General features: G+C 50.8%; 1 protein-coding gene across 2 annotated transcripts in view; it reads right to left on the reverse strand.

Annotated features, from left to right (window-relative positions):
- The window catches only part of LOC135921904 (peptide transporter family 1-like), a 785,940-nt gene that overhangs the window by 679,032 nt on the left and 79,428 nt on the right, over positions 1 to 27,480 (reverse strand). For both annotated transcript variants that reach the window (XM_070531433.1, XM_070531432.1), the window contains exon 2: positions 20,925 to 20,956. In XM_070531433.1, coding sequence (XP_070387534.1) covers positions 20,925 to 20,956 — 32 coding nt within the window. The remainder of the gene's footprint in view (positions 1 to 20,924; positions 20,957 to 27,480) is intronic.

Here is a 27,480-nt window from a genome sequence, read left to right on the forward strand (position 1 = left end):
CAAGGATCCTGGAACTTTCTGCGGGACCGATGGCGCCGACGTTGAAGAGTGGGTGGCCATGTACCAACGCGTGAGTGGAATCAACAGATGGGACCCTACGCTTATGCTAGCTAACCTATTCTACCTAAGAGGCACAGCAAAGGTGTGGTACGAAAACCACGAAGAGGAACTAACCAGCTGGGACCAATGCAAAGAGAAGTTCACTGAATTGTTTGGCAAACGAGCCGACCGTAAAATTGCCGCAAAGCAGGAATTGGGCTCCCGTGCCCAATCCCCCACGAAGTCCTATGTCTCGTACATACAGGACGTGCTGGCACATTGTGGTAAAATCGATCACGACATGACAGAAGCTGAGAAGGTCGGGAACGTGCTTAAGGGCATTGCTGACGACGCGTTTATTCTCCTCATGTGCAAAACCTACTATACATTTGATGCTATCATTAAAGAGTGCCGACATTTCTAGCAGGCCAAACGCCGACGCGTCTTGCAACCAATACGGCAGATTTCCCAACACTGCCGCAACATCGACGTGTGCAGATCAACACTCACAGCAGCATGCGTCGCCATCAGAGCACGTGGCGGGAATCGTTCGACGTGAACGGGGTGACATGGCGCCCGCAGCTTTCTGTTCGGGGAGCCCTGATGCTACCACATTTTCAGTTCCCCTCGTACAAGTCATCGTTCGACAGGAACCTGAAAACATTGCTTTACATTCCGTCTGGAATGTCACCAATCCCGCACCTAACGAACGCCCTTCTCTTATGTTCGCTACACCCCGACGATTCTCTCCGCGTTATCGCAACCCGACTCAGGGCAGAACTGCGGACGACCAGCGGATATGTTTCACCTGTCGCCGCATTGATGATGTCGCCCGATACCGTCACAACTCGTGACATTCAACACGTCACACGCCGACCAACCTGAGCCGTTTTAATGGAAATACCGGCAATGTTTCGCCCACTGCCGAGTCTAACAGCGCCGACAACTCTTCTAGGAACACGTGGTACAGTCGCTCACCATTGCCGCGCGGACACCAGTCTTGTTCACCGGAAACGCGTCAACCATCTTCCGTTCGCCGCAGCCCCGTCGCGTTTCGTCCCCTGTGGCTTGTGGCCGCACCCTTTCAGAAAACTAAGAAATGCAGCCCTCAGAGGTGGTGCTGCATTGCCTACTACTGTAGCAAATCATCTGTCTATGCCCACAAAGAGAAGTGTTATTGACGTTAAATTAGACGACGTACCTGTCCAAGCACTCGTGGACACTGGAGCCCACGCATCTGTGATGAGTGCTAGCCTACGTAGACGTTTAAAGAAGGTCCTCACCACAGCAACTGCCCGAGTGCTTCGTGTGGCCGACGGCGGCGTGCTGGTTGTTCTTGGAATGTGTACTGCGCGTTTAAGTATAGCCGGCCGTCCTAATTCTGTGCTTTTTGCTGTGATCCACAACTGCCCTCCCGACGTTATCCTTGGATGGCACTTTTTTATCCCACCATTCCGCTATCATCGACTGCGCAACCGGTGTTCTTAAGTTGGAGCTGCCTCAAGTCGCCGATGCTCCGAGCACCGCTCCACCGCACTTTTGTTCGCTTCAAGATGTCCATCTGTCACCTGAGGCAGCCACTTACGTCGCTTTGACTGCACGGCCACAGATTACCGACAGGGAAAATATCCTTCGCCCCATCATGAACGTGCTTTTGAACCGCAACGTTGCCCTTCCGCATACGCTAGTGACGATTTCTAATAACAACGTCGTTCTTCCTCTTCTGAATTTCAGCCTGTGCCCTCAAGTGCCTCCAGCTGGCGTGTTCTTGGCCAGCGTTTCTAATACTTCGGAATCTGACATTGAAAGTGTGGATACCGAGAGTGGTATCTTAGCACCAATTCCAGCTCACAGATCTGGTTCTCTAACGGATGATTTCCCCAAGATGATTGCACCTGACCTCACCTCTGCACAGGCCACGGACACACGTCTCCTCCTCAAATCGTAGCGTGACATCTTTGATTTCGGTGGCAGGCCTTTAGGACAAATATATGTTGTTCACCACCGTATCAACACTGGAGGCACAAATCCTATTCGTCGACGTCCCTATCGTGTATCGCCTGCTGAACGTAGAGGCATCCAATCAGAAGTGGCCAAAATGCTCTGGAAAGCGATCATCGAACCATTAGCCAGCCCTTGAGCTTCGCCTGTTGCCACTGTGAAAAAAAACATGGTACCTGGCGTTCTTGCGTCGATTATCGCCATTTAAGAAAGATCACCCGAAAAGACGTCCACTCACTACCAGGCATCGATGACTCCTTGACTGCTTGCACGGAGCAAAATACTTCTCGGCCATCCTTGTTCGATCCTCCTGCTGGCAGAATGATGGAATAGACTGCGAGAAACGGCCTTCATCACGCCGGATCGCTTAAATCAGTTCAAAGTCATGCGCTTTGGCCTATGCAATGCTGCTGCGACATTTGAACGTATGATGGACTCTCTTCTGCGAGGCTACAAATAAACCACCTGTCTCCGTTGCGTCAACAACGTTATTGTTTTTTCTCCCACGTTCGGCAGACACTTTACCCGACTCACAGCCATTTTATTGCGGTCTTCTGAAAAGCCGGCCTCCAAATGAACTCCACGAAGTGTCAATTCGGGCACCGTCAGATTAACGTGCTGGGACCCCTGGTTGACGCATCCGGTGTCCAACCCGATCCAGAAAACGTTCGCGCCGTACGCAGTTTCCCTGTGCCATTTTCTGCTTCCGACGTGTGCTGCTTCGTCCGGCCTGTGTTCTTAGTTTCGCCGTTTGGTCAAAAACTTCACCGACGGTACTCGGCCTTTGACAGATCTTCTAAAGAAGAACATGCCGCTCTCATGGGGCCCTGAGCAAGCTCACGCGTTCGCCGCTCTCATCGGATTTCTGACCGCTCCTCCCATACTTGCCCATTTTGACCTATCTGCACCGACCGAAGTCAACACTGACGCAAGCAGCCATGGCTAAGGCGCCGTTCTCGCCCAACAACAGAATGGTACCGAGTGCGCGGTAGCTTACGCCAGCCGCCTGCTGTTACCTGCCGAGAGAAATTACTCCATCACCGAGTTCCGGACCTAGGGATCCGGACTGCGGAGTTTCAGCCTATTGTAGTAAGTTTGGGGGTTTGCTCGATTAAGAACACATGCTTTGGCGCTGCTTGGCGTTGACCGGTGATGGTTCTCGAGGTGAACAGTGGTGCATGCTGTACAGTGAAGTGCTGGTGGACCAACTCAGGGCTGTCCAGAGCGCCGGTGTGACGGCAGAGGTACTCGGCCTCTCTGTACCGACGTGTGAGCGGCCCGCATCAGTCCCAGACTGGTCCCTCAGGACCTAAATAAAGTTCTTCATATCATACCATACCGAGCAGGAGTGCTTGGGCTTAGTTAGGACTGTCGCCACGTTCCGGCCATATTTGTACGGCCGCACATTTTCGGTCGCCACAGACCATCACGCACTCTGCTGGCTGTCTTCCCTTCGGGATCCGACTGGACAGCTTGGTCGCTAAGCTTTGCGCCTCCAGGAATTCTCATTTAGAGTCCATTACAAGACTGGACGCCTCCACAAAGACGCTGACTGCCTCTCGCGTCACACCGTGGATCCTCCCGATCCTGTTGCGCATGAACCGGTGACCTGCGTGATAGCTTTGACTGACATGACCGACATGCGCGCTGAACAACAACGCGATGCATCCTTACAGTCCATCATCCCCGTGGTGCAATCTGGTAGCACCGACGGCACATGCCGCAATACCGATCATGAGGTCCCTCAGTTGCTCCTAGTCCTTCTTCGTCATCTACAATCAGTCATTCTCGAACAACTTCACGATGCCCCGACGGCGCACCACCTTGTCGTTTTGTGTACATTGCAGAGTTTGGAGTCGGGCATGAAATAGATCGTAGCTCGCCCATGCCGTCGTCCAACTAATCCACGCTGAGCACGTTGTTGAAGGGAAGGACTGCTTCTCAGTGAGAACGAGGAATACGGGTTTATTTACAGTATTTCTACCAGAACATTACAGTTCATCAGTCTAACATGACTGCAAGAGGAATGCACACTCAGCAGCCGCACATCAGCTGCTTATAAACACTCTGTGCTCCGTAGATCCCTAAGTGAAGGAAAAACGGCCGTTAAAACCTGCTACCAATTCGGAGTGTTCAAATTCATCGTAGCCGACCCACTTTTTAGGGGGGGGGGGGGGGGTTACACACACACTTCCGCACAGGTTTCACAGACCGCGCCGAGGTGAGTGGGTTCTCGAAACACGGTGCTTGACTCGAGCAGGCGGCTCTTAATCCCTGAGCTGACCTCGCACAGTGGCCGCCGCGGCTGTCCATTGTCTGGCTTCTTCAAAGACCCGTGACAAGGCACCGCAAAGTATCTCCATCCAGCAATTCCCCCTGCTTCAATCCAACCGTGCAGGCATTGGCGATTTCACTAACAATACTTGGTCCGCTGACCGCGTTTAGTCACAGCGGCGCCGAGAGGGGGTGTTGATGCTGCACACCGTCGTGTCGCCGCGACAGGTGTAGAAGGCTTGCATGGTCGCTTCTGGGAAGCTCGCCACGCTCGATGATGCGGCTGGCTGGGAAAATTTTGTAGGTCGGTTCCCTTGCAGGCCGTTCGTAACATACGACCGTCTACGACGCCGGTTCTTCTGGGCGGATCGCTATCATTATGTGCGTCGTTATGCCACAACTTGCGAATTGTGTCAGCGCCCGATGAAACCTCCGCTGGCACCTGTCGGACGACTCACTCATATTGAAGTTCCCTCCGAAGCGTTCTTTCACGTAGGTCAAAAATAACGTACAGCGCAAAGGACAAGGACAGCGATAGACGACATACACAGCGCTGACTTCCAACAAGATTTTATTGCGTTGCCACATCGTGTGTATATATACAGGAAGAGGCATGCGCAGAAAATGTACGACATTCACAGGGGGTGTCCTAACAGCTAGTCATTGAACTAAGCACATGGTCACCTGAAAAAAAAAAAAGTTAAGCATTACGATTACTATCTGTTTAGAAACGCGACTTCACCAGGGGTCAGCGCGATTGAGGGCGCACTAACGCACATACTGCGATACTTTTTTTCAGGTGACCATGTGCTTAGTTCAATGACTTGCTGTTAGGACACCCCCTGTGAATGTCGTACATTTTCTGCGCATGCCTCTTCCTGTATATATACACACGATGTGGCAACGCAATAAAATCTTGTTGGAAGTCAGCGCTGTGTATGTCGTCTATCGCTGTCCTTGTCCTTTGCGCTGTACGTTATTTTTGATCATGAATTACCAACTAGCCCAAGCAACCACCCTATTTCACGTAGGCCTTGACCTCATTGGCCCTTTTCCAAGGACGACTAGACAGAATAAGTGGATCACCATCGCTACTAATTACGCGACACGCTGTGCGATAACAAAAGCGCTGCCGAAAAGTTGTGCAACTGACGTCTGCTATTCTCTCCTTCACGACGTCATTCTCCAGCACGCCGCTACGCAGGGGCATCCCCTAGTTAAAAAGATTGAGCACAACGGACCCTAAAGCGTCTCTGCAACAGGATTTCGCCCAATTAGATTGGCCTTTTTATTAAAATTACCATAATCTCTAAAATTATCTTCTTATGGAATAAGAGGCAGCACTAATGCTCGCAGGATAGGCATCAGAAGAATGGCTGCGCAAGTAAACCCTCTCGTTTGTTGAACTCGCGCGTATTGTCACCGTGCCAAGGAGAGCCCCCTCCTACGCCGCGACATCCCTTAAATAAACACATTGAGCACCACGGACCCTAAAGGGTCTCTGCAAGAACATTTCGTCCAATCAGACTAGTATTTTTATTAATATTACCATCATTTGTAAAATTATCTCCTTTTGCAATAAGACGCAGCACTAACGTTCAGAGGATAGGCATCAGAAGAATGGCTGCGGAAGTAAACCCTCTCGTTTGTTGAGTTCGGGCGTAGTGTCACCGCGCCAAGAAAAGCCCCTTGCTGCACCGGGACATCCCCTAAATAAAGCGATTGTAAACCACGGAGTCTAAAGCGTTTCTGCAAGATGATTTCGCCCAATTAGACTTAGATGTTTATTAAAAATTGGAGGACGCTTAAGCTTCGCCTTCAAGAGTGGAACGCGATAGCGTTCCCGTCGACCCGCCAATGGGTGTAAGACAATGGGCTACAGGGCAGCCATCACTTACGAGGCGCCCCGCATCAGACGCGGTGAGCGTCGAGCCATATGGTCGAGCAACGCGGCGTTCGGCGCAGCAATGAAACGTGCGCCTGAGCAAGCGGAGCGAACCAAAGAACTCGGTATCCCGGAGGGGGAAATGATGCACGCCAGCCAAACGCCGTGATCGGCACGGGCAGAGAGATAGAGAGATAGTGATCTAAAGAAAGGAAGGACGCTTGATTCTGCGGAGGGAGCGAGGCGAAGCGTTGTCAGGGGAGAGAGTCCGAACCGCGACAGCTCCAATGCGCGCGTGGCGCGCCATCTGTCGGGGCAGCGCCGTACATGGAGAGGAGGGGCTCTTCTGTGTTTGCCGCAAGATGGCTCTCCGTGTGCGGAAAGCGCAGAAGAAATGCAGCGAAACGCACTTCGCTACTCGTGTAATTGCGACTTCTGTAAGTTACATGTTCATAATTACCTATATACACCACAGTATAACTTTCCACGGCTCGTTTCGAAGGCAACACCGCATTCACTAGAGGCGCGTTTGTACCTTTTGGAAGCATCGAAATCGTGGCTGAGTGGTAGCGTCTCCGTCTCACACTCCGGAGACCCTGGTTCGATTCCCACCCAGACCATCTTGGAAGTTGCTTTTTATTTATGGAGTGCCTGCCGTGATTTATCGCTCACGGTCAACGCCGCGAAACGCTGACGCCGACGCCGACACCGACGCCGACACCGACGCCGACGACACCGGCTTTTCTGCGACACGAGCTCCTTAACGCTATCGCGTTAATATGCCATCATTTGTAAGATTATCGCCATTTGGAATAACTCGCAGCGCTAACGCTCGGAGGATAGGCATCAGAAGAATGGCTGCGCAAGTAAACCCTCTCGTTTGCTCAGCTGGGGCGTTGTGTCACCGCGCAAAGAAAAGCCCCCTGCTACGCCGGGACATCCCCTAACTAAAGATATTTAGAACCACGGACTCTTAAGCGTTTCTGCAAGATGATTTCGCCCAATTAGACTAAGATGTTTATTAATATGCCATCATTTGTAAGATTATCGCCATTTGGAATAACTCGCAGCACTAACGCTCGGAGGATAGGCATCAGAAGAATGGCTGCGCAAGTAAACCCTCTGATTTGTTGAGCTCGGGCGTAGTGTCACCGCGCAAAGAAAAGCCCCCTGCTACGCCGGGACATCCCCTAACTGAAGATATTTAGAACCACGGACTCTTAAGCGTTTCTGCAAGATGATTTCGCCCAATTAGACTAAGATGTTTCTTAATATGCCATCATTTGTAAGATTATCGCCATTTGGAATAACTCGCAGCACTAACGCTCGGAGGATAGGCATCAGAAGAATGGCTGCGCAAGTAAACCCTCTCGTTTGTTGAGTTCGGGCGTAGTGTCACCGCGCCAAGAAAAGCCCCCTGCTACGCCGGGACATCCCCTAACTAAAGATATTTAGAACCACGGACTCTTAAGCGTTTCTGCAAGATGATTTCCCCCAATTAGACTAAGATGTTTATTAATATGCCAACATTTGTAAGATTATCGCCTTTTGGAATAACTCGCAGCACTAACGCTCGGAGGATAGGCATCAGAAGAATGGCTGCGCAAGTAAACCCTCTAGTTTGCTCAGCTCGGGCGTAGTGTCACCGCGCAAAGAAAAGCCCCCTGCTACGCCGGGACATCCCCTAACTAAATATATTTAGAACCACGGACTCTTAAGCGTTTCTGCAAGATGATTTCGCCCAATTAGACTAAGATGTTTCTTAATATGCCATCATTTGTAAGATTATCGCCATTTGGAATAACTCGCAGCACTAACGCTCGGAGGATAGGCATCAGAAGAATGGCTGCGCAAGTAAACCCTCTCGTTTGTTGAGTTCGGGCGTAGTGTCACCGCGCCAAGAAAAGCCCCCTGCTACGCCGGGACATCCCCTAACTAAAGATATTTAGAACCACGGACTCTTAAGCGTTTCTGCAAGATGATTTCCCCCAATTAGACTAAGATGTTTATTAATATGCCAACATTTGTAAGATTATCGCCATTTGGAATAACTCGCAGCACTAACGCTCGGAGGATAGGCATCAGAAGAATGGCTGCGCAAGTAAACCCTCTCGTTTGTTGAGTTCGGGCGTGGTGTCACCGTGCCAAGAAAAGCCCCTCGCTACACCGGGACATCCCCTAACTAAAGATATTTAGGACCACGGACTCTTAAGCGTTTCTGCAAGATGATTTCCCCCAATTAGACTAAGATGTTTCTTAATATGCCATCATTTGTAAGATTATCGCCATTTGGAATAACTCGCAGCACTAACGCTCGGAAGATAGGCATCAGAAGAATGGCTGCGCAAGTAAACTCTCTCGTTTGTTGAGTTCGGGCGTAGTGTCACCGCGCAAAGAAAAGCCCCCTGCTACGCCGGGACATCCCCTAACTAAAGATATTAAGAACCACGGACTCTTAAGCGTTTCTGCAAGATGATTTCGCCCAATTAGACTAAGATGTTTATTAATATGCCATCATTTGTAAGATTATCGCCATTTGGAATAACTCGCAGCACTAACGCTCGGAGGATAGGCATCAGAAGAATGGCTGCGCAAGTAAACCCTCTCCTTTGCTCAGCTCGGGCGTAGTGTCACCACGCAAAGAAAAGCCCCCTGCTACGCCGGGACATCCCCTAACTAAAGATATTAAGAACCACGGACTCTTAAGCGTTTCTGCAAGATGATTTCGCCCAATTAGACTAAGATGTTTATTAATATGCCATCATTTGTAAGATTATCGCCATTTGGAATAACTCGCAGCACTAACGCTCGGAGGATAGGCATCAGAAGAATGGCTGCGCAAGTAAACTCTCTCGTTTGTTGAGTTCGGGCGTGGTGTCACCGTGCCAAGAAAAGCCCCTCGCTACACCGGGACATCCCCTAACTAAATATATTTAGAACCACGGACTCTTAAGCGTTTCTGCAAGATGATTTCGCCCAATTAGACTAAGATGTTTATTAATATGCCATCATTTGTAAGATTATCGCCATTTGGAATAACTCGCAGCACTAACGCTCGGAGGATAGGCATCAGAAGAATGGCTGCGCAAGTAAACCCTCTCCTTTGCTCAGCTCGGGCGTAGTGTCACCGCGCAAAGAAAAGCCCCCTGCTACGCCGGGACATCCCCTAACTAAAGATATTAAGAACCACGGACTCTTAAGCGTTTCTGCAAGATGATTTCCCCCAATTAGACTAAGATGTTTCTTAATATGCCATCATTTGTAAGATTATCGCCATTTGGAATAACTCGCAGCACTAACGCTCGGAAGATAGGCATCAGAAGAATGGCTGCGCAAGTAAACTCTCTCGTTTGTTGAGTTCGGGCGTGGTGTCACCGTGCCAAGAAAAGCCCCTCGCTACACCGGGACATCCCCTAACTAAATATATTTAGAACCACGGACTCTTAAGCGTTTCTGCAAGATGATTTCGCCCAATTAGACTAAGATGTTTATTAATATGCCATCATTTGTAAGATTATCGCCATTTGGAATAACTCGCAGCACTAACGCTCGGAGGATAGGCATCAGAAGAATGGCTGCGCAAGTAAACCCTCTCCTTTGCTCAGCTCGGGCGTAGTGTCACCACGCAAAGAAAAGCCCCCTGCTACGCCGGGACATCCCCTAACTAAAGATATTAAGAACCACGGACTCTTAAGCGTTTCTGCAAGATGATTTCGCCCAATTAGACTAAGATGTTTATTAATATGCCATCATTTGTAAGATTATCGCCATTTGGAATAACTCGCAGCACTAACGCTCGGAGGATAGGCATCAGAAGAATGGCTGCGCAAGTAAACCCTCTCGTTTGCTCAGCTCGGGCGTAGTGTCACCGCGCAAAGAAAAGCCGCCTGCTACGCCGGGACATCCCCTAACTAAAGATATTTAGAACCACGGACTCTTAAGCTTTCTGCAAGATGATTTCGCCTAATTAGACTAAGATGTTTATTAATATGCCATCATTTGTAAGATTATCGCCATTTGGAATAACTCGCAGCGCTAACGCTCGGAGGATAGGCATCAGAAGAATGGCTGCGCAAGTAAACCCTCTCGTTTGCTCAGCTCGGGCGTAGTGTCACCGCGCAAAGAAAAGGCCCCTGCTACGCCGGGACATCCCCTAACTAAAGATATTTAGAACAACGGACTCTTAAGCGTTTCTGCAAGATGATTTCGCCCAATTAGACTAAGATGTTTATTAATATGCCATCATTTGTAAGATTATCTCCATTTGGAATGACTCGCAGCACTAACGCTCGGAGGATAGGCATCAGAAGAATGGCGGCGCAAGTAAACCCTCTGATTTGTTGACCTCGGGCGTAGTGTCACCGCGCAAAGAAAAGCCCGCTGCTACGCCGGGACATCCCCTAACTAAAGATATTTAGAACCACGGACTCTTAAGCGTTTCTGCAAGATGATTTCGCCCAATTAGACTAAGATGTTTATTAATATGCCATCATTTGTAAGATTATCTCCATTTCGAATAACTCGCAGCACTAACGCTCGGAGGATAGGCATCAGAAGAATGGCTGCGCAAATAAACCCTCTCGTTTGTTGAGTTCGGGCGTAGTGTCACCGCGCAAAGAAAAGCCCCCTGCTACGCCGGGACATCCCCTAACTAAAGATATTTAGAACCACGGACTCTTAAGCGTTTCTGCAAGATGATTTCGCCCAATTAGACTAAGATGTTTATTAATATGCCATCATTTGTAAGATTATCGCCATTTGCAATAACTCGCAGCACTAACGCTCGGAGGATAGACATCAGAAGAATGGCTGCGCAAGTAAACCCTCTCGTTTGCTCAGCTCGGGCGTAGTGTCACCGCGCAAAGAAAAGCCCCCTGCTACGCCGGGACATCCTCTAACTAAAGATATTTAGAACAACGGACTCTTAAGCGTTTCTGCAAGATGATTTCGCCCAATTAGACTAAGATGTTTATTAATATGTCATCATTTGTAAGATTATCGCCATTTCGAATAAGACGCAGCACTAACGCTCGGAGGATAGGCATCAGAAGAATGGCTGCGCAAGTAAACCCTCTCGTTTGTTGAGATCGGGCGTAGAGTCACCGCGCCAAGAAAAGCCCCTGCTACGCCGGGACATCCCCTAACTGAACAGACTAAAAACCACGGACTCAAAAGCGTTTCTGGAAGATTATTTCGCCCAATTCGACTACCATTTTTATTAAAATTACCATGATTTGTAACATTATCTCCTTTTGTAATAAGATGCAGCACTAACGCTCGGAGGTCCGGCATCAGAAGAATGGCTGCGCAAGTAAACCCTCGTTTCATGAGCACGAGCGAAGTGTCACGGCGGCAAGCAAAGCCCCCGCTACGCCGGGACATCCCCTAATTAAACCGATTGAGCACCACTGACCCTAAAGCGTCTCTGGAGAAAGATTTCGCCCAATTAGAATAGCATTTCTATTAAAATTACCATCGATTTTAGGATTACCTCTATATTGAATAAGACTGGCGACGAGCGACCACATAGACCGGTAAAGTCTCGGGCTCTCGCAGGAGAGGAAGAACCAACACTCGATCTCTTAGCGTAGCATTCTTTTTAATAATGTCCTTCGGAACGCTAGCCCGTGCCGGAGCGCCAGCCGCTCGAGCCTCGTGTAGACGCGAGCGTCTACGTCAACTCTCGCGCGACGCCGATGCTGCTGCCGCTACAGAGGGCTCCTCCCCTAGAGAGGAGCAAAGTTCGCCGAACGATGGAAAGTCCATGTGCCGCGGCGTGTCTTGGCGTTGGTCTTGGGTGTCACGTGCTCAGGCGGCGGCGAAGGATGCAGTAGGGTCGTCTCGTATACTGGTGGAGCTGATGGCGCGGGTGCTTCGATGTAGGCGAGTTTGAGACGTTCCAGGGCAATTGTGTCTGATCGGCCGTTGACATTCACAACAAACGTCGTCGGACGACGCACTAGAACACAGTATGGCCCGGAGTACTGTGGTTGCAAAAGCTTACGCACGGCACAGTTACGCACGAAAACGTGGGTAGTAGAGCTGAGTGCGGTAGAAACGTACGGGGACCTTGCTTCTTGTGAGCGTGTAGGCACGGGGCGTATCTGGTTGAAGAAAGCTTGCAGTTCGGCAACGTAGTCGGCAGGTGATGGCATAGGCGTTTTGGGGGTGGCGACAAAGAAATCGCACGGAAGGCGTAGGTGAGTGCCGTAGACTAGCTGAGCACAGGAGCAACCTAGGTCACTCTTGAGTGCGGCTCTGATGCCAAGTAAGACGAGAGGCAAATGGAGGACCCACTTCTCCGGTGATTCACGTGCCATAAGGGAGGCCTTCACATGCCGGTGAAAACGTTCAACTAGTCCGTTGGACTGCGGGTGGTAAGCAGTTGTGCGAAAACGTGTCGTTCTGAGTAGTTTGAGTAGCTCGTTGAAGAGCGCTGAGTCAAACTGTCGACCGCGATCTGTGATGATTGTGGATGGGCAGCCGAACCTTGCGATCCAGGTAGACACGAAAGCAGCTGCAACAGTGGGCGCTGAGATGTCAGATATAGGTGTAGCTTCTGGCCACCGTGTATAACGGTCGATGCATGTCAGTATGTAGCAGTAACCTTTCGAAGGGGGGAGAGGGCCGACGAGGTCGAGGCGTACGGCGTCAAACCGAGCATCCGGTGGAAGAAAAGACTTGGCAGGCGGAATGGGGTGACGCTGGATCTTCGAACGCTGACACGACAAACAGCAGCGAACCCAATCGCGAACTTGCGCGTTTAGCCGAGGCCAAACGAAACGACTGGAAAGAAGCTTCTCTGTCGCGCATATGCCTGCGTGCGACAGGTTGTGCACGGTTTCGAATAGACGTCTGCGAAGGGATGCCGGAATGTATGGTCTAGGTGTGTCGTTAGAAGTGTCGCAGACGATGGACGTACTATCTGGGGTCACAACGACGTCTTCCAATTTCAGGAACGTTGACAAATTCCGGAGTGTACGAAGTTCAGTGTCGTCATGCTGTTGACTGGCGAGTAAGTCGGCCTCGATGATGAAAGGTTCCGATGTCAACGTGGAAATGACATTGACAGGACTCAGGACGTTGGCTGGAACGTTGTCGGTGCCCTTAATGTGGCGGAACGTTGTTGTAAACTCGGAGATGTAGGAAAGGTGTCGAATCTCGCGGGGCGAGTTGTGCACGCAACGAATCTCGCAGGGCGAATCGTTGTGCACGCAACGATTCGTTGCGTGCACAAGCGGCTTGTGGTCAGTCAAGACAGTGAATGCACGGCCTTCGAGGAAATGGCGAAAATGCTTGATAGCCAGGTAAACAGGGAGTAATTCACGGCCGAACACGCTGTAGCGGGACTGCGCAGGCTTCAGTTTCTTGGAGAAAAAAGCGAGTGGATGCCACGCATTGTCGATGAATTGTTGCAGAACGGCACCAACGGCGGTGTTTGAAGCGTCGGTCATGATGGCAGTGGGTGCGTCCGGCTTTGGGTGTCTAAGCAGCGTGGCGTCGGCGAGGGCCGACTTGACTCTTGTGAAAGCGTCGGTGGCCTCTTCAGTCCCCTGAAGCACTTGTTTGCGTTTGTTTACCAGGAGAGCGTCTAGCGGAGCCATAAGTTGTGCGCACTCAGGAATGAATCGGCGGTAGAAACTGACGAATCCGAGAAATTGGCGAAGCTTGGTGAGTGTGGTCGGTCGGGGAAGGTTTTCGATGACGCGAATCGTGGACGGCAGTGGGCGGATGCCGTTAGCGTCGACGACATGACCGAGGAACTCGAGTTCGGGTTGACCGAATTCACTCTTGGCGGCGTTGATGACACTACCTTTACTGGCAAGGCGTGAAAACAACAACCGCAAGAGGTGAAGATGTTCTTCTGCCGAAGAGCTTGCGGCGAGAGGGTCGTCAATGTATGCAAAAACGAAAGGCAATCCTCGGGTGACGGAATCGATGAAACGTTCCGTAAACCGAAAGGCATGTGGAGAAATTCTAAAAGACCCAAGGGTGTGGTGATGGCGGTCCTGGGAATGTCTTCTTCAGCGACCGGTAGTTGATGGTAGGCGCGAACGAGATCGATCTTAGAAAAGATCGTCGCACCGTGCATCGAAGTCCTGAATGTTCGGTAGAGGGTAGCGATCAGGAACTGTGACGTTGTTTAGGGCCCGGTAAACGCCGCATGGGCGCCAGTCTCCCGTCTTTTTAGGCACCAGGTGAAGTGGTGATGCCCAGTTACTGGAGGAAGGGCGGATGATGCCAAGTTGCAGCATGTGTTCGAACTCCGCGCGAGCGAACTTGAGTTTCTCCGGGGACAATCGCCGGGGTCGGAAATAGACCGGTCGGCCGGAGGTGACGACGTGATGGCACACGTCATGCTGCACCGGTTGCTTCCAGTCCGGCAGGCGCGTCAAAGTGGGAAACTCGCGTAGGAGCGTGGCGAAAGGTTCGTCCAACATGGCAGAAATAGGCGCTATGGGCGATGTGCCTGATGATGGGACGCCAGGAACGGATAGCTGGGTCACGGAGTCGATGAGACGGCGTCGATGGATGTCCACAAGGAGTCCGTAGTTATGCAAGGAGTCTGCTCCAGTGACTGCATGACGGACGTCTGCAACCAGGAAAATCCAGCGGAACGCTCGTCGAAGGCCAAGGTTTAGCATGACGGAGCGTGACGAGAAAACTGGAATCCTGGTGCCGTTGACGGCTTGCAAAAACGACACAGGTGTCGCTTTTCGGTCGGAGTGCTGGGCGGGTAGAATGGTGACGTCAGCACCTGTGTCGACTAAGAATCGTTGTCGCGTTACTCTGTCCGTCACGTAGAAAAGGCGACTTGTGTGTTGGGCCGGACCACTCGTCGCCGTTAGAAGTCGACCGGCCCGTTTCCCTGCCAAGCGCAGGGACGCCGACAGTGGCGAGCGTCGTTTCCAAAACGGCGGTGGTAGTATCAAACGCCAGGCGTTGTAGTTGAGGTTTCATTGCGGGTGCCCGTGCGGCTTAACGTGCTGGAACTACGGCTGCGTGGGCGACGAGATGTGCGGCGATGTTCCGCTCCACCGATGATGCGTTCCAGGCGCTCACATAAGGAGTCGAGCGGAGATTGCCCTCGGAAGAGCGGGGAAGAGTTTGCAGAGCGGTTGTATTGTCACCCGGAGACGGTGACGGGGCTGCGATGGTTGGGGTGGCTACTTCCATGACTTTGTCGGCCAAAGCGGCAAGTCCGGTAAGGCCCATGGTAGAGGCTGTCGCCAGGACCATCTGCACGTTTGCCGGGAGTCGTTGCAAAAGCAGTTCGCGCAACAGCGTGTCGTCGATGGATCTCGCGTTGTTTCCAAGCAGCTGGCTCATTCGGCGAAGAAGTTGACTAGGGCGTCGGTCGCCGAGTTCTTCAGCGGACAGAAGCTGCTGCGAGCGAGAACGCTGTGAAGCTGCTGTGCGCTGTAGCAGTGCTGCCTTAAGATAGTCATAGGCGGCGGCAGACAATGGGGAGGGAGTTCAACAAATCTGCTACCTCGTCAATGGCGGTGGGCGAGAGCGCTGCGACGGCGTAATGGAACTTCGAGGCTTGAGAACGGATACGCAGCGACTTGAAATAGCGCTTCGGCCTGAAGAAACCACGCCGAAGAATGCAGGTCCCAGTACTGCGGGAGGCGGACAGCGATGGCGGAACAGGAGGGCTCTCCGCGTTCCTCGGAAGGGTTCTGGCCTTGAGCTCTAGTAGCGTCGGTCTGGTCCATGGTCGTCTCTACCACAGGAGCGTATGGCAGTATCACGTCCGAGGTCACCAAACTGTGGCGACGAGCGACCACGTAGACCGGTAAAGTCTCGGGCTCTCCCTCTGTAGCGGCAGCAGCATCGGCGTCGCACGAGGGATGACGTAGACGCTCGCGTCTACACGAGGCACGAGCGGCTGGCACGCTCCGGCACGGGCTAGCGTTCCGAAGGATTATTAAAAAGAATGCTACGCTAAGAGATCGAGTGTTGGTTCTTCCTTTCCTGCGAGAGCCCGACTTTACCGGTCTACGAGGTCGCTCGTCGCCAATGTTTGGTGACCCAGACGTGATGGCCGCTCGTGCCTCGTGTAGACGCGAGCGTCTACGTCATCCCTCGTGCGACGTCATCCACCAGCGACTTGAAATTGCGCTTCGACCTGAAGAAACCACGCCGAAGGATGCTGGTCCCAGTACTGTGGGAGGCGGACAGCAATGGCGGAACAGGAGGGCTAACCGCGTTCCTCGGAAGCATTCTGGCCTTGAGCTCTCGTAGCGCCGGTCTGGTCCATGGTCGTCTCTACCACAGGAGCGTATGGCAGTATTACGTCCGGAGTCACCACCTCTGTAGCGGCAGCAGCATCGGCGTCGCACGAGAGTTGACGTAGACGCTCGCGTCTACACGAGACTCGAGCGGCTGGCGCTCCGGCACAGGCTAGCGTTCCGAAGGACATTATTAAAAAGAATGCTACGCTAAGCGATCGACTGTTGGTTCTTCCTCTCCTACGAGAGCCGGACCCTTTACCGGTCTACGTGGTCGCTCGTCGCCACAAGACAAAGCACTAAACCTGAGAGAATAGGCATCAGAAGAATGGCTACGCAAGTAAACCCTCTCGTTTCATGAGCACGAGCGTACTATCACGGCTGCAAGAATAGGCCCCCGTACGCCGGGACCTCCCCTAATTAAATAGATTGAGCACCACAGACCCTAAACCATCTCTGCAAGAACATGTCACCCAATAAGAATAGTATATTTATTAAAGTGACCATCATTTTTAAGATTATCTCTTTTCTGAATAAGACAAAGCACTGAACATCAGTGGATAAGGATAAGAAGATTCGCTGCGCAAGTAAACCCTCTCGTTTCATGAGCACGAGCATGGTATCACGGCGGCAAGAATAGGCCCTCGCTACGCCAGGACATCCCCTAATTAAAACGATTGAGCACCACGGACCTTAAAGCGTCTCTGCAAGAAGATTTCGCCCAATTAGAATAGCATTTTTAATAAAATTACTAACATCTTTAGGATTACCTCTTTTTTTGATTAACACAAAGCACTAAGTGGGCACGTGAGCGGCTCCCCAACAAGCATGAGCCCGTTTGTGTATTTTGTGCAGATTGCACTTCTCGGCTCGGCTGGACTGACTGGAGCATCTAAAGTAACGGAAAAGGGCACCATCCGATCGGCAGACACAACTGGAGGCGCCTGCGCAGATGGGCTTCTTTGTTACCTCGGCGGCAGCAGTGACCAGGAGCATCCGCCCCCCAGTTCGACGTCATCGGAGCCGAGGACTATAAGAAAGTGGGATGCAGGACAGCTTCTTCAGAGGGCACGTCAGCGGCTCCCCAACAAGCATGAACCCGTTTCGGTATTTTGTGCAGATTGCACTTCTCGGCTCGGCTGGATTGACCGGCGCATCTACAGTAACGGTAAAGGGCACCATCCGATCGGCAGACACTACTGGAGGCGCCTGCACAGATGGGCTTCTCTGTTACCTCGGCGCCAGCAGTGACCAGGAGCGTCCGCCCCCCAGCTCGACGTCATCGGAGCCGAAGACTATAAGAAAGTGGGATGCACGACAGCTTCTTCAGTGGGCACGTCAGCGGCTCCCCAACAAGCATGAACCCGTTTCTGTATTTTGTGCAGATTGCACTTCTCGGCTCGGCTGGACTGACCGGCGCATCTACAGTAACGGAAAAGGGCACCATCCGATGGGCAGACACTACTGGAGGCGCCTGCACATCGCGTAGCATTGTAAACATTTAGCCATTGTGTTTTTCCTATTGTGTTTTTGCATTGTGTTTTTGCTATTTTTGCTAGTTATTTGTATCTGGATGTAAAACATAATGTATATGCACCATGTACTCAATGTGATTTGTTAAATATGCCCGTCCTGCTTGGACCACGTTATGTGGTCTGCAGTATGTATAAGTAAATAAATAAATAAATAAATACCTTGGTTTAGTAATTACGTCGGACATCAGGTGGAAGAGCCATGTAGCTCACATTAAAAAGAAAGCCATGAATAGCTCGGATACCTGAGGAGGACCTTTGCTAAATCTACAAGTAATATAATATTATTAGCAGACAAGACTTTCATCAGACCATTGTTAGAGTACGCTACTCCTGTCTGGGATCCTTACACCCAAGCAAGCATAAATATGATTGAAATGATACAGCGGAAATCAGTCAGGTTTATTTTTAATTCCTACCGCCGTCATACATCAGTTAGCGCTCTTTTACAGCAGGCGAACCTGGAAACCCTAGAGACAAGACGGTATCGAGAGAGGCTCAACATATTATATTTAATTCATCGGGAGCATGTAGAGCTAGATAAAAAATTGTATATTACCCCTTGTAGCCGGCGCCCAACGCGTTCATCGCATCCATTCAGGTTAGACGAGTATTCGCACCATACCACATTATTTAGGCAGTCCTTTTTTCCCCCGAACCCGAACCATCCATGACTGGAACGCCCTGCCTGAACACGTTCTTCAAAGCTCAACCATATCGTCCTTCGTGCACGCACTCATTAATCTATGAACCAAAACGTGTGTGTGTGTGTGTGTGTGTGTGTGTGTGTGTGTGTGTGTGTGTGTGTGTGTGTGTGTGTGTGTGTGTGTGTGTGTGTGTGCGTGTGTGCGCGTGTGCGCGTGTGCGCGTGTGCGCGTGTGCGCGTGTGCGCGTGTGCGTGTGTGCGTGTGTGCGTGTGTGTGTGTGTGTGTGTGTGTGTGTGTGTGTGCGTGCTGTATTGCAGAATTCTTTGATATCTTTCTTCCTTTTTATTGTTGTTTCTTTTTTTGCATTGTACCAAGACGACGCTTTGCTTGTTTCCACCTTTTCTTTCTTTTCTTTTTCTATTTTTTTTCTTGTGTTTCACATGTTATTAGGTTCTTAAAGCCTTTATGCATATTCCACTCCTGCCTAGGGCCTCTAAAACAGGCTTGCAGTACGGAATAAATAAATAAATAAACAAAATAAACATCAGAGGATAGGGATCAGAAGATTGGCTGCGCAAGTAAACCCTCTCGCTTCATGAGCACGAGCGTAGTATCACGGCGGCAAGAAAAGCCCCCGCTACGCTAGGACATCCCCTAATTAAAACAATTGAGCACCACGGACCTTAAAGCGTCTCTACAGGAAGATTTCGCCCAATTAGAATAGCATTTTTATAAAAATTACCATCATTTTTAGGATTACCTATTTCTTGAATAAGACAAAGCACTAAACCTCCGAGGATAGGCATCAGAAGATTGGCTGCGCAATTAAACCATCTCGTTTCATGAGCACGAGCGTAGTATCGCGGCTGCAAGAATAGGCCCCCGCTACGCCGGGACATCCCCTAATTATAACGATTGAGCACCACGGACCCTAAAACGCCTCTGCAGGAATATTTCGTCCAAGTAGAATAGCATTTTTATTAAAATTACCATCATATTTAGGATTACCTCTTTTTTTAATAAGACAAAGGACTAAGCCACAGAGGAAAGGCATCAGGAGAATGGCTGCGCAAGTGAGCCCTCTCGTTTCATGAGCATGAGCGTAGTGTCACGGCATCAAGAATAGCCCCCTGCTACGATGGAACATCCCCTAATTAAAAAGAATGAGCGCAAATGACGCTAAAGCTTCCCTCAAGAAGAGTTCGCCTAATTAGTATAAGGTTTTTATTAAAATATACATTATGTTCTAAGATAATCTCTTTTTTAAATAAGACACAGCACTAAACCTCAGCGCATGGGCATCAGAGGGCTGGCTGCGTAAGCAAACCCTCTCGTTTTATAAGCCCGAGCGTAGTGTCACGGCGGCAAGAATAGCCCCTGCTACGCAGGAACATCCCCTAATTAGAAGATTGAGCACCACAGGCCCTAAAGCGTCTCTGCAAGAAGATATCGCCTAATTAAAAAGCATTTTTAATAAAATTATAGACATTTTTAAGGTGATCTCTTTTCGGAATAAGACACAGCACTAAAGCTAGCATAGGCATGAGAACAGTGGCTGGTCAAGTAAGCCCTCTGGTTTCATGAGCTCGACCGCCGCGTCACGTGGGCAAGAATAGCCCCCTGCTACGCAGGAACATCCCCTCATTAAGAATATTGAGCACCACTGACCCGAAACTCTCTCTGCAAGATGTTGCCTGATTAGAATAGCATTTTTACTAAAATTACCATCATTTCTAATATTATCCATTTTTTTAATAAGACATAGCCGAACGCTCGAAGGATAGGCATTAGAAGAATGGTTGCGCAAGTAAGCCCTCTCGTTTCATCAGCTCGAGCGCAGTGTCACGGTGGCGAGGAAAGCACCCTGCTACGCAGGGACATCGCCTAAATAAGAAGATTGAGCACCACAGACGCTAAAGAACCTTTGCAAGAAGATTTCGCCCAATTAGAATAGCCTTTTAACTACCAGCCTTTGTAAGATTATCTCTTTTAAGATTACCTCTTTAAAGATTATCTTTTCGTTTGGTTGTAAGTGCAATATCGATCTCAGGGAATGTTTAATTTCACCTGCTGTCACTTTGTGACATCATGAAGCAATAAAGACTCGCTTGCTTTGCTGAGAGCGCTCGCTCAAACCTCCGGCATATTCTGCAGCGCTGCGCGCTGCACAATCGCCACAATAATGTTATTTGCAAGGGAAGAACAACGCTTGTTCCATAACGGCGAGTAGTGAACACCTCTGAAACGGTATAACCCGGTCTCTATTTCAGGTACATGCCTTCATTTGGGTGGTCGTGATGGCCACACTCACCTTGCTGGTGGAGCAGGCCAGCAGTGCGCAGTCTGTAAAAAAAACAAAAGAGAGTGATCATTACACCAGCATTTCTGTGATATGTATCTTACTTAATAGGTTTGTCGTATATAGGTGCAGAAGACAATAATAATCACCTAATGCAAACTAGTTATTCTGCTACCACCCACAGAATGCCTAAACGCACTGTTCCTTCCGTTGCAGTGTACTTTCCTTGCTTTATTGTTGGTCAGCCTCCAAGTTTCTCACATTGAAGGAACAGTAATGATAAACATTAAATCAAGCTAAACGCTGTACCACTTCTCATCGAAGTAGAGAAATGAATTTGAAGTTTAAACAGAATAATTAAGAAATACTCTGCTGCGAAAAAAACTACTTGAATGCGTTCAGCAGTAGCGGAGTTATTGGCAACCAAATGCGGTGCTTGGCGGTGCTTCCGCAATTACTTGTACTACGAAGGGTCCGGCGGAGCCTCTACACAACGCTCCACCTGCTGAAGGTCACTGCAGTGCGCGGTTGAAATGTTCTTTTGGATGTTCACGTAGGTGCCACCACTTCTCATTTGGGCGCCTACGACGCGAGAAACGCGGCTGTCCTCAGCGAGCTGCGGTGCGTTCAGCCTGCGGACGGTATCCACGCTTCGCATAAAAACACAGCTACATGCAACTGTAGCACGCGTTTGTTTTGTGCAGACAGGGCTTCCGTGTGCGCTCGCGCTCATGTGCAAAAGTCTGGCTGTGCTGCTTGGTGCGAACCAGCTTTGTCCTGCACCAGCTTGTGCGACGGATATGGCAGCCACATCCAACATGCGCATTTGGAAGCGCTATATTGCTCGGAGCTCGTTTTGGCGGAGGCAAATACTACACGTTTAGAAAGCTTGAGAACGGAGAGTCGACTGGCTATTTTCCAAAGTAGAGTGTACTAGACAATGGTCGGGTGGAACGAACAGCGCTCTCCCGCTGAGGCGCCGCGTGTTGAAAAACATTACGCAGGCGCTGCGAGCGAACTGGATTGGGGTGGAGACGCGCTTCGCGGCATATTCAACGTAATTTCGCTGCGAGCGCTGAGACCGATTGCGCGCGTGCGCTCTCATAATGGTGCTTTATTTCAACGGGATATTTATATACTGACATTTACATATATACGTATACACATTTGACGCATGGATTATACAACATGACGTCTTCAATTTCGCTGTCGTTGTCAAGTGCTTCGTCTGCCAGTGAGCGCGCGTTCGTTGCGCGGACACAGGTGGAGGCCCAGTTTTTCTCGAAGAAATCTGTGCAATCATATTTTTTTATTGTTTTAGTTGCTTTGGTGCGCCTGCGACCCCTGTCGGCCGGTACCAATTGTAGTTTTATCCAGGTGAACTGGAACTTGCAACAGTGTTTTCTGAAAGTAATACGTAACTTTTGGCACAGAAGCCGTCTATCTGCAACATGAAGCTGCGAAAGCTGTTCTAATTCACCCGTGTTGCTATTTCGTGATGGCAAGAAATAAATGACGAAACCGGTCATCGCTCACTGTCACCTCATGCTTCGGACGAGGCATAAGCGCTGTTTCGTCGTTACTACTGGGATCAGTTGTTTCTTGCGACGTCGCGTTAGGCCTAGGGAGACGGCACCGAGGCGGGAAAGTGCGTCGGCTTGCACCTTGCAAACAACGTCACAACATTTCGTATTCCTCTGAACTGTTTAGCGCGAAAACACTGAGACGAAGACTGGCAATTTCACCAGTTTCTGTGTCGTATCAAGAAGGCCGTTACCCAACACTTGTGAGCACTCTTCACTGGGGAAGGGTAGACTTTAAAGGAGGAGGAGGATATATATGTGATTTTTTTATATGTGATTTTACGCACTCTACGTGTTGGTGGAATATCAATCAGGTACAGTGGTCAAAATAAACAATATTGTTACGGGAAGGAAGAAGCGTTCGTCTATTTACAAGTGGCTTTTAATGGCTGAGCCAACAAGCGCAGAGCATCGATAGGTATGGTATGGTATGGTTGCTAAACACTTCGTCGTCGCTAAGACCACCGTCAGCGTCGTCTTCTTTCCACATTACCGACTGTGACATTACTCCCGTCGGAAAAAGCACCTGATTGGTGCGGCTCATCGGTCTGAGAAAGGTAAGGTTTGAGACGGCTGACGTGGATGATGTCAGAGAGAGGTGAAGGCACCGTAGCATTCAGCGGAGACACTTCATATGTGACAGGGGTCACCTGGCGAAGGATGCGGTAAGGGCCATAGTATCGCGAGAGGAATTTCGCGGAAAGACCAACATGCCGAGTTGGATACCATACTAGCACAAGAGCACCTGGTTCGTAGTTCACGTCGTGATGGCGCTGGTCGTAACGGCACTTCTGGCGTGTCTGTGAAGCAGAAAGACGAATGCGGGCAATCTGGCGTGCTTGGGTCACCGTGGCTATTACATCCCGAGTGTACTCTGTCGGCGAGTCGAGTGTAGTCGCAAGGAGAGTCTCGAAAGGGAAAGTCGGCTCACGGCCGAAGAGGAGATAGAAGGGTGAATAGCCAGCTGTGTCGTGGCGCGAGGAATTGTAGGCGAGCGTGACAAATGGTAGAGCAACGTCCCAGTCGCGATGATCGGAGGAAACATACATTGCGAGCATGTCAGTTATTGTGCGGTTCAGGCGTTCGGTAAGACCGTTAGTTTGAGGATGGTAAGCGGTAGTAAGTTTGTCTTTAGTAGCACATGATCGAAGTAGGTCGTCTATGACTTTGGCAAGAAAGTATCTGCCGCGATCGGTGAGAAGTTGACGAGGTGCTCCGTGGTGCAAGATAACGTCGTGAAGCAAGAAATCAGCGACGTCTGTAGCGCAGCTGGTCGGTAGGGCTCTAGTAATGGCATAGCGAGTTGTATAGTCCGTAGCGACGCCAATCCACCTATTTCCGTCCTTGGATATAGGAAATGGTCCGAGGAGATCAAGGCCAACGCGAAAAGAAGGGTCGGTCGGCATATCCAAAGGCTGCAGCAGTCCGGCAGGAGGCAGAGCTGGTCTTTTTCGGCGTTGACACGACTCACACGCGGCAACATAGCGCCGGACGGAGCGGTTGAGACGGGGCCAGAAGAACCGTCGCCGAATTCGGTCATAGGTCCGCGTGACGCCAAGGTGTCCAGCGGTGGGAACGTCGTGCAGTTGCTGCAGTACAATCTTTTGCAGATGCGACGGAATGACGGTTAGGAGCTCGGGCCCGTCGGGGAGCATGTTGCGGCGATACAGGATGCCATTTTGTAGTACGAACATGTGAAGGGATGGGTCATATGGAGCAGAGAGCAGGTGTTCGATAATGGGGCGTAACGACTCATCGCGTCGTTGTTCAGCGCCAAGGTCTTGCAACGCTGAGAGCGAAAGAACGCAGATCGGTGCGACATCCCCTAAACCGTCCGGTACATCGACGGGATGACGAGACAGGCAGTCGGCGTCCTGATGTAGACGACCCGACTTGTAGACCACAGTGTATATGTATTCTTGCAGCCGTAGGGCCCAGCGACCGAGGCGTCCGGTGGGATCCTTGAGGGAGGAAAGCCAACAAAGGGCGTGGTGGTCGGTTGTAACTGTAAATGGTCGACCATATATGTAGGGTCGGAACTTGCCCACCGCCCAAATGAGGGCGAGGCACTCGCGCTCAGTAATCGAGTAATTGCGCTCGGCGGGAGAGAGGAGGCGACTGGCGTAGGCGATAACGCGGTCGTGCCCACATTGGCGTTGAGCTAAACTGCGCCGATGCCGTAGCCACTGGCGTCAGTGCGGATTTCTGTCGGACCGGAGGGGTCGAAATGGGCGAGAACAGGAGGTGTGGTAAGCAGCGTGCTGAGCTGCGAGAAAGCAGACGCTTGTTCAGAGCCCCAGCAGAAAGGAACGTCCTTCTTCAGGAGGTCAGTCAGGGGACGGGCAACATGGGCGAAATTTTCCACAAACCTGCGGAAGTAAGAGCAAAGGCCCATAAAGCTGCGAACATCTTTGGCACAAGTTGGTACGGGGAAATTCTGCACAGCATGAACTTCAGCGGGGTCGGGGCGAATTCCTGACGAATCGACGAGGTGCCCGAGCATGGTTATTTGGCGGTGACCGAAGTGGCACTTGGATGAGTTGAGCTGCAAGCCAGCGGTGCGAAAAACAGAAAGAACAGATGAAAGTCTTTCAAGATGAATCGCAAAAGTTGAAGAGAATACGATAACGTCATCCAAGTAGCACAAACAGATGGACCATTTCAAACCACGCAAGAGCATGTCCATCATCCGTTCAAAGGTCGCCGGGGCATTGCACAAGCCAAATGGCATTACTCGGAATTGATATAGGCCGTCTGGTGTGACGAATGCGGTATTTTCACGGTCCATTTCATCCACGGCAATTTGCCAATATCCAGAGCGAAGGTCTATAGATGAAAAATAAGTGGCACCGTGGAGACAATCCCGAGTATCGTCAATGCGGGGAAGTGGATATACATCTTTCTTGGTGATCGTGTTTAGATGACGATAGTCAACGCAGAATCGCAAGCTGTTATCCTTCTTTTTGACGAGAACAACAGGGGACGCCCACGGGCTGGAAGAGTGTTCAATAATGCCTTTGGCAAGCATCTTGTCAACCTCGCTCTGGATAACTTGTCGCTCAGAGGGCGACACCCGGTATGGGCGTCTGCGAACAGGTGCTGCATCGCCGGTATTTATCCGATGCGTCACGACCGTGGTTTGACGCAAAGGGCGATCGTTCAGATCGAAAATGTCGGAGTAGGACTCGAGGAGGCAACGGAGCTGTGCGGCTTGTTGGGTTGAGAGGTCCGGTGCAATCATCTTTGTAAAGTCGTCGGTCGGGGCTGATGCAGAAGGCGCAGAATGAGCAGTGGTCGAAGACGGCGCAACAGATAGAGCAGAAATGTGGCACTCGTGCGTTGGTGACAACGTGGCAAGAGACATGCCTCGAGGAACTACTTGCGGGCACTGTCCGAAATTTAGGATGGGAAGACATGTCTGATTGTCCACAACAGAAACGATTGTGTGTGGGAAGGAGACATTGTGAGAAAGCAGGACTGACGTGGCGGGAGTAAGGACATAGTCTCCGTCAGGTACAGGTGGGCTGGCTAAAACAGGGATGAAGGTTGCTGCAAGAGATGGCAGGCGTATAAAATCCGCGGAACAAAGCTGAGCTGGAGCTTGAGCAGGAAGGTCAATGGGAACAGGTAGGGGTAGGTCAAGTTGTACAACACCGGCGGAACAGTCAATCAGACCAGAATGGGCGGACAAAAAGTCGAGTCCGAGGATCACATTGTGAGGGCAACGTTCAAGCACACTAAACAAAACGGACGTGTGGCGACCGGCGACACTGACACGAGCAGTACACATTCCAAGCACAGCCGGAGTTCCACCATCGGCGACCTGGAGCAGTCGAGTCGGAGCAGGAGTAAGTACTTTTTTCAAGCGCGTTCGAAGCTCCGCACTCATGATGGAAATTTGGGCTCCAGTGTCGATGAGTGCTGTAACGGGAAAACCATCCACGTCCACGTCCAGAAGGTTCCGATTAGTAGGCAGGGTCAGCAGAGGAATTTCAGGCCGGTGTTCTAGAGCAACGTCACCTCCAGGAGCTGCTCCAGTTAGTTTCCCGTCGGAGAGCGGCGACGGTAAGCTGGGGATGGAGAGCGACGCAGCTGAGGCGAACGGGAGCGGCGACTATGGGGTGATGGCGATCGGCTGGTCGCGGTCGCTCGAGCGTTGTCAGGTGCGTCTTCAACCTCGGTGGAGAGTGATGGCGGGCGAGGATTCAGTGGGGAGCGGCGGTAGGCGGGAAAGTTTGGTCGAGAGTGGGCTGGCCAGGAACTTCGACAGTGGCGAGAGATGTGGTCCGCACGTCCACAGTAAAAGCAGATGGGTCTATCGTCATGGGTGCGCCATTCAGCCGGGTTGCGATAGCTCGGATATGGACCGTATTGGCTACGTGGAGCAGGGGCAGAGGCAGCAGACGAAGCAAAGTCAGGACGGCTGGCGGAGCAGATGGATGGAAGACCTACATTGGCAAGTTCTTGGCGAATGACCGACTGGATGAGGGACACAAGCGGCCGGGAATCGTCAAAGCACTGCGTCACTGGCATGGCAGGAGACGCTGCTTCGATTTCTCGCCGAACGATACGTACGAAGTTCTCGGAGGAGGTGGGCTCACGCGGTGGACAAATGTCTTCGCACGTCGATGAAGCTGCGGTATTAGGTAGACGCGTAAACTGTCCAACTATGCGGCGACTCTTGGCGTCTTCAAAGCGGCGACATTCGTTAATGATCTCGTTGACCGTTGTGATGTTCTTATAACCAAGCAGGTTAAACGCGTCGTCCGCGATGCCCTTTAAGACGTGGCTGACCTTGTCTGCCTCTGCCATATTGTTATCTACTTTGCGACAAAGAGCGAGAACGTCCTGGATATACGCCACGTAAGATTCAGTGGACGTCTGTACACGGGTCCCAAGGTCCTTCATCGCAGCACGTTGGCGGCCGACGGGTTTGCCGAACAAATCTCTAAGCTTCTGTTTACACTGGTCCCAACTAGTAATCT

The sequence above is a fragment of the Dermacentor albipictus genome, chromosome 1 (assembly GCF_038994185.2).
Source record: "Dermacentor albipictus isolate Rhodes 1998 colony chromosome 1, USDA_Dalb.pri_finalv2, whole genome shotgun sequence".
NCBI lineage: Eukaryota > Metazoa > Arthropoda > Arachnida > Ixodida > Ixodidae > Dermacentor > Dermacentor albipictus.